This window comes from Morus notabilis, unplaced genomic scaffold (assembly GCF_000414095.1).
Source record: "Morus notabilis unplaced genomic scaffold, ASM41409v2 Scaffold53, whole genome shotgun sequence".
Taxonomy (NCBI): Eukaryota; Viridiplantae; Streptophyta; class Magnoliopsida; order Rosales; family Moraceae; genus Morus; species Morus notabilis.
In genome coordinates this window covers 95,881-103,173 of record NW_010363038.1, presented here as the reverse complement: position 1 = coordinate 103,173, position 7,293 = coordinate 95,881, and the positions used below count along the sequence as shown (strand labels likewise).

The 7,293-nt window shown below is 32.4% G+C and overlaps 1 protein-coding gene across 1 annotated transcript; it reads left to right on the top strand.

The window, feature by feature from the left end:
• Positions 1–2,773: 2,773 nt before the first annotated feature.
• Positions 2,774–6,213, top strand: LOC21387141 (protein YIF1B). The gene is made up of 5 exons (XM_010103313.2): positions 2,774–2,944; positions 3,855–4,033; positions 4,280–4,378; positions 4,609–4,760; positions 5,636–6,213. The coding sequence occupies exons 2-5, from the start codon at positions 3,863–3,865 to the stop codon at positions 6,021–6,023; spliced, it is 810 nt and encodes a 269-aa protein (XP_010101615.1). The 5' UTR covers positions 2,774–2,944; positions 3,855–3,862; the 3' UTR covers positions 6,024–6,213.
• The last annotated feature ends 1,080 nt before the right edge of the window (positions 6,214–7,293 follow it).

Genomic DNA, 7,293 nt, shown 5'->3' with positions numbered 1-7,293 from the left:
TTTATGTTTAATTATTTATTAAATAAAATGCTCATGTAATGTTTATTATATCAAAAGTTATCTCAAACAGCTTATTCTTCTCTCCATTGGGTGAGGGTTTGGTCTTATCTTTGGGTTATTTAGGACCGGAATTCGATGTCGCTAATTGGTTGGTCGTCAGATTTCCGGCCAAAGAATGGGAAATTCAGGTTTCCTTGGTGGATGTGGGTGTTTGAGTTGGTTTCGTGGCTATTAAAGTTGGGATTTGGTGATACAAAGGGAGGTGGATGTTGAATGTCCGGTACGTTGATACTTCAACAATCACGCTTTCTCGATGTCTCAAGTCCCTCGTTTTGGCAGATCTGAGGGTGGGGAGCATGGGTAGAGTTATGCTCGGCAGCAAATTGTTAGTTTTAAAAATGATTTTCTACACGGAAGCGTGTACCTAGCGGCTCATGTATAATAAAAATTTTAATAAACTTTTAAGATACTCTATAAAATACATTGATTTATACACGAATAAATTTATCAAATTAATTTATTAATAAATTTACCTAGCGAACGATTAGGTCGATAACTTGTGTTCTTTGACCACAAACGTTTCTTGCTCCAAGCTTGTTTAGAATACCCGAATTTTTCTCGTCAATTCCTTGAATCTACGAAGACGTGTGTGTGGGCACACCTGAAACAAAATGAGATTAGCACTCAAACACTCAAGTTTTCCATGATCACCAACACATGCACGACATGAAATTTGGGAGAAAATTTTCCTTTTCCTCACTCTATAAAACCGGCCACTATATCCTAGGGAAAGCAAAAATGTGTTCTTCAATTTTTTACAATCTCCTATTTATATAGTAGTTGTCATACTCCCAAAAGAAGTCTAAATTTTATCTCCAAGATTAAACTTGATAATTATCTCTCACTTCTATTTTATTTTGGAGATAAAATCCCTTCTCTCTCTTATCCATAAGGGCCGGCCACAACAGAGATATTCACCCCTGTGGTTGGTGCAAATTATAGATAGGGAAGGAGAAAAAATTCTCCTTTATTCTACAGTCCAATTTTGACACAAATTGAAATTCCAATTAAAGTCAAACTTAATTTAATTTGAATTCTAATTGGAAAATTTATCAAATAAGTCAATTGGATAACTTAGAGGATAAGCAACTGAATCCGGATTCCCATAGTGCTGGGCGTGTACACCATGTTGACTTTTCCACACGTGTGTTCCAAAATTTAAATTTAAATAATTACATTTTTTAGTTTATAATTAATTCTCAATTAATTATTCTTGAGCGTTCTATTTAGAATTTCATAATTTTAAAATTCTTATTTTGTCCTTAGTGACTTGTAGGAGTATAAGGACAACGCGGGGACTCATGGACCTATAATTCTAAGCTCCAATAAAATTAATAATTAATTAAAACTCTTTAATTAATTAATTAATTAATTCTATTAATTTCAAAAGTTACTCCACTATAAACTTGAAATTGCACTCTCATAATTATAGATATAATTTACTTATAAACTGTGAAGTGTCCATTTAATATAGCCATTATATATAGATCAATCATCCATAAATAATTCATAATTTGAGTTAGAAGAAATCCGTTAATCTTTCTAATTACATATTTATCCTTGAGTACCATTGATTTTCTAATGGACAGTGATTCATAAAACAAATTCAGGAATTGAAGCTCCTACTAGTCCAAGTACTGAATCAATCTTTAAGAGAATTATTTATCTAATTCTTTCTCAAGAAGGAATGGATTCCATATCGTATATTAACATTCTCAGCTACCTACTTCATCATATCTCTAAAATACAAGAAATACGATTCAACATCTTAGAATCTGTACTGAGTAAATCAAAAGAGACAAATTCATAAACATGAGTATGCTAATAACTCAGAATTAAGATCGTTCTATATATGACCATCGATAGACTCAATTAGAATTTCTATACTTAACGGAAATTATCAGGAATTCATATTGTGTTTGTGTCTTAGTTCCATATAATCTCATTATGCGTAATCACTCATTCAATATCTCACTATATTAACAGTACAGATAACATCATTTCATTCTAAATGAAAATGACATATATTAGTAATATTTTAATTAAAGATTTTAAATTTTAATTAAATTCATTAAAAAATTATTTTAATTATTATCCTTAAATATTATCCTCTCGTATATAACGTTTAAAAAAATAATATGTGAAGCTGTTATTTTAAATGAAACGCGCGTGTTAAAGACTAATTTAAGGAAAAAAAAAAAACTGATCTTCAATTCTTTCTCTCTCTGTATTTTTTTTAAAGGAGTACGACATATTTTGTTTTTAATTGTGCCCATTTGTGTTACGTGGAGCAGGTGGATTGGCTTGGTGATGGATGCAAGAAAGGAGAAAAAAGAATATAAAACACTGGAAGGAAAAACTTTTTTTTAATGAAAAAGAGGGAAATTTTTACGGAGTATTTTACTTCACCAAGGCAAATGTTTTTAATTTTTTAGTTAGTTTTTTAATAATTAAATATATATATATATGTATTAAAAATTTATAACACATCACTTAAAATTATTTTTTTAAATCTAATTATTAAAAAATTAATTTAATTAAAAAAAACTTGCTTTACCGATGAAGTAAAATATTACCCAAAAAAAAAAAAAGAAAAAGGAAATTTCTAAGAAAAGCGCTGTTGTCATCACGTGCTATCCACGTGACTCAGACTTGTAGTTCATAGTTTGCTTCTTCTCGAATCTCGCCTTCTCTTTTTATTTTGTCTGGGTTTCACACTCCGTCTCTTTGCCGACGAGTAAACTATTGGTATCAGAGAATCGCCCCTCCGCCGGAATCCTCGCCGGAGTCAGATCTCTTCGCCGGGAAACGAGTCGGAATCTCTGTTCTCTGAGAAAACGCTACGACAGTTTCCAGATCCTTCGATTTCTCTCTTTCTCTCTAGGTATAAATTGTGTTTTTTCTCGTATCTAGACGTGTATTTGGATTTCCCTTTCTTTTCTCCGGTGATTGCTTCGGATTTGAAGATCCGTATAAGGTTACAACGAATTAGGTTAACTGAAGATTTGCGATTTCTCATTTTGTGAGCGTTAATTGCGTGGTTTTCTCTCTCAGATTGATAATTGATGGAGCTACATTAGTCATGTAGGTTGGGAAAGAAGATAGATTCATGTCGATTGAGATGGATTTCTCTCTCTGTTTTTTTTTCTCTGTTGTATCTTACGAATCATCAAACCCGTTTAGAGAGTCGTAGATTGTAGGACTTCTAATTATCTGTCTTTATTTCTATTTGGAAAAATTGCAGGTAATCTGTGGGTGGGATTTTGACGTCGTTGACATTTCTATTTCTATGGAATACACATTTCTATTTGAAGAAAGGAACGAAAAAGTTTGATTTGAGTGTTATTGAAGTAGTTTAGGTTTCTATGGACAGAGAATAGATGAAATAGTTTATGACTATCGAATAGAATGGCGATTGATTTTAAGTGCCGATATTGTATTGAGTAAATATTGTCGTCACAGAATGGAATTGTTGACTGTTTAAATTAAGGAGCTTCGGTAACCATTCTTTTTTCTTTTCCTCATTATCATCTATTCTTCCAGTTGTTGCTGCTGGTGCCAGCGCTTGCAGTAGTAGTTTTCACATAAGTTTCTACTAAATACATGAGATTATCATCGATGAAAATATATGGAGTTTGATTTTCTTGAGAAAATAAATTGACCCTCGTTCTATGATAAAATAAGGGACACTTGTTGGTAAAGAAATGGGATTGGTGAGCTCGGTCTTGTTTTCACCCCTTTCCTTTTCCCCACTTGAATAAGCATTCTGACTCTATTCTGTTTCTTGTTTTTAGTTAGAAAAATGTATAATAATGTGGGAGCCCAGCCTGGGGTACCAAGACCACCAGCAATCTCTCAGCCTAATCCATTCGGGGATACATTTTATGGAGCTGGTTCAGGACTTATCCGTGGTGGCTTGGGTGCATATGGGGAGAAAATTTTAGGATCAAGCTCTGAGTATGTGCAAAGCAATGTAAGTAACATGTCAAGGTGGTTGTTGTTGTTGTATTTTATTTATTTTTTATATAATAAAAAAGAACTATAGTTTTATTTTTTTAACCATCAAAGAAACAACATAAAAAACAGATGAAATGTTGAATAAGCAGAATCCTGATACCTGCAATCACTTGTTACTGCATGTAAATTACGTTTTCTTAGTGGTATGTAAATTACGTTTTCTGCAATCGTATACTGGCTGTGACTTTTATGCAATAAACAGATAAGCAGGTATTTCTCCGATCCTCAATACTACTTCCAAGTGAATGATCAATATGTTAGGAACAAATTGAAGGTTGTCCTGTTCCCATTCCTGCACAGGGTGAGTTAAAATCTTTCCCAATCCTTCCCCTGCTCGACTCTATTTTTCATTTATTTATTTTTATTTTTTATTAAGAAAATTCCCTTTGTCTTGATAACGAAATCAAGTAAGAAGGAAAGAGGACAAAGTATCCTCAGAAGGCAGGAATAAAAGGGAGAAATAAAAACTTTTTAGAAAATATATCATAATAACTACTCTTTCTCTTTGCTTTATTTCCTTTCGTTCTCTAGGGTCATTGGACGAGAATAACAGAGCCAGTGGGAGGCAGGCTCTCCTATAAACCCCCAATTTATGACATAAATGCGCCAGATTTATACATTCCATTTATGGCATTTGGAACCTACGTAGTTCTTGCTGGCTTCTCACTGGGTCTGCAGGGAAAGTAAGTATTATCGAGTTTAAAGATATTACTTTTAATACTTTGCAATTATAATCACTGTTTTTTAGCCCTTGATTTTAGCTTTTATAAAACGACTATTTTTTCTGCTTACTCTCCCATTGCAAGGAAGTTCTATTACTAGAATCTGCGTCTCTCTCCATATTTGCACACAAATTCTTTTGAAACTTTTTCTAAGTTTCCTATCAAAACACATTCAGCTTTTATGTTTCAATCGCTTTGCAGTTGATAAATAATTTCTGTTTTATATTTCTAATTGCTGTTTGCTAAATTTGGTTTTATGTATGGATGTTGCAATGACAATTACAAGAGTCTATTGCCCCATTCTTTTTGCGGTTCGAGTGGAAACTTAAAACTAAAGTTCAAATTTTTGTGAGAGATAACACTGTAGCAAAAAGGTTGAATTGTGATTCGAACATGGAAAAGAACGGGGCCTATATTGTGTTGCTTGTTTTTAAGGTAAATAATAATGATGATGATGATGATGATGATGATAGTGGTAGTATTTATAGTAGTGATAACAATAATAATAGAAATTTTATTAGAAGAAAAGTAAAGTTCCAACTTTGACGACAAGAAGTTCTCGAAGAGAAAACAAAAAAGTAAAGTTGTTTCTCTAAGAGAAGCAGCCTTTCTCTACTTGGATGTAGTATTAGATAGTAGATGCAACGTGGTACTAGTGCATTGTCTCAGCAGGGAAAGATATTCCATTACAGTGTTCTCCAGCACTGCATCTTGATTGCTTTTAGATTATTTATTTTTCTGTTATTTTATCTGACATAATCCACTTATCGGTCCTGAGCATTTTGCGATTCTCTTAGACTGTGCTGCTTCATAAATCGCTTCTTGGTTGTGGCCAGGTTTAGTCCAGAAGCTCTAAACTGGTTGTTCATCAAGGGATTGCTCGGTTGGTTTCTACAAGTGTCGCTGCTTAAACTAACACTGCTCTCGTTGGGGAGTGGCGAGGCACCCTTGCTCGACATTGTGGCGTATGGTGGGTACTGTTTCACAGGGTTGTGCGTGGCAATCCTGGGGCGAATTTTGTTTGGCTACTCTTACTACTTTTTGATGCCTTGGACCTGTTTATGCATGGGAATTTTCTTGGTGAAGACTATGAAGAGAGTCCTCTTTGCTGAGGTGAGGAGTTACGATTCGAGCCGGCACCATTATCTCTTGCTGTTTATAGCTTTGGCTCAGTTCCCACTTTTTACATGGCTTGGCATAACAAGTGTTAATTGGTTTATATAGGGATGATGATTTCATTTTGTACTTGGAAAAAAAAAAAAAAAAATTATGTGGGTTCATAGTAGTTTCTCAAGTGTTATAGGAATTTCTCTTTTTCGTGGTGACAATTTTATGCTCCCCCATTTAACAATTATGGAGAGTATTGACATAAGATTCAGATCTTCTGTTTAATTTTTAGGTTTCATTCATTTTACCGATTCGAGTTTTACTACAGTAAAAAATTTTAAAAAACAGTCACATCTAACTTTGTGTGTTTTAAGCTCTCACATAACGTCACATCTTAATTCGAATTAACGAACTAAACGGATTTTTAATGTTCTTAGTTCAATCCATTGCTAAGGTAAAAAGGAAGGCATTTTTTCTTTTGGGGGAAATTAATTAAATAATAGTAAAAATTACATTACATGCTCTGTTTTTGTGTGTTTTAAGAACATCTATATATTGTATTTATGATAGTTGTGTTGAAATATAATAATTTTTTCTTGAAAAGTATTTTACAAAATAAGAAAAGTATGTGATAACTATTATTACGATTTTCAAGTTTTATACTGCAAAATCACATAATAATTATTTTAATGATTTTAATTTGTGGTATTCATAAATGTCTTTTTTTTTTTGGTTATATTTCAAGCTTATATTATGCTTTGTCTTATTTTCCTTTGCATTTTGTTTTGTTTTGTTTCTTTGTTTTTTTTTTAATTGTTTTTTATCAGTACTCCTCCCATTTGTCCTGGAAACCCGAGAAGAAAAGAGGAAACAGAGGATGTGCAATCTTAGGCCCGTTTAATTTGTTGATTCGAGTTTTTAATTCGAGTTGAGATGTCTTTATATGAGACCTTTTTATTATGTCAAAAAAGCTAGATGTGACTGTTTCTGAGAGTTTTTTACTGTAGCAAAACTCGAATTCTAAATTCAAATCGGTGAAAAAAATGAGGCCTAAAAATACTTTTGGGATTGATTTTAGAACAAATCTTTTTAATTCGAGTTGAGATATGACTTTATGTGAAATCTTTTTATTATATAAAAAAAGTTAGATATGATTATTTCTGAAAACTTTTTACTGTAGTAAAACTTAAATTTTAAAGTTGAATCGGTGAAAATAACTAAGCCTAAAAATACTTTTGGGATTGATTTTAGAACAAATCCTTTTGTGCGAATAAAGCCCAGTTTGGGATTGATTTTAGAATCCCTAAAAACACTTTTGTACAAAAATCGATGCAAACATAATATGTTATAAAAGTGTAGCAAAAAAAAAAAAAAAAAAAAAAAAAAT

What these genes read in the sequence shown, in the direction of transcription:
- LOC21387141 (XM_010103313.2), top strand. Translation starts at nt 3,863, where the DNA reads ATGTATAATAATGTGGGAGCCCAGCCTGGGGTACCAAGACCACCAGCA. An exon ending in TGTTCCCATTCCTGCACAGG is followed by an intron (nt 4,379 to 4,608) that starts GTGAGTTAAAAT and finishes TTCGTTCTCTAG; the next exon opens with GGTCATTGGACGAGAATAAC. An exon ending in TCACTGGGTCTGCAGGGAAA is followed by an intron (nt 4,761 to 5,635) that starts GTAAGTATTATC and finishes GGTTGTGGCCAG; the next exon opens with GTTTAGTCCAGAAGCTCTAA.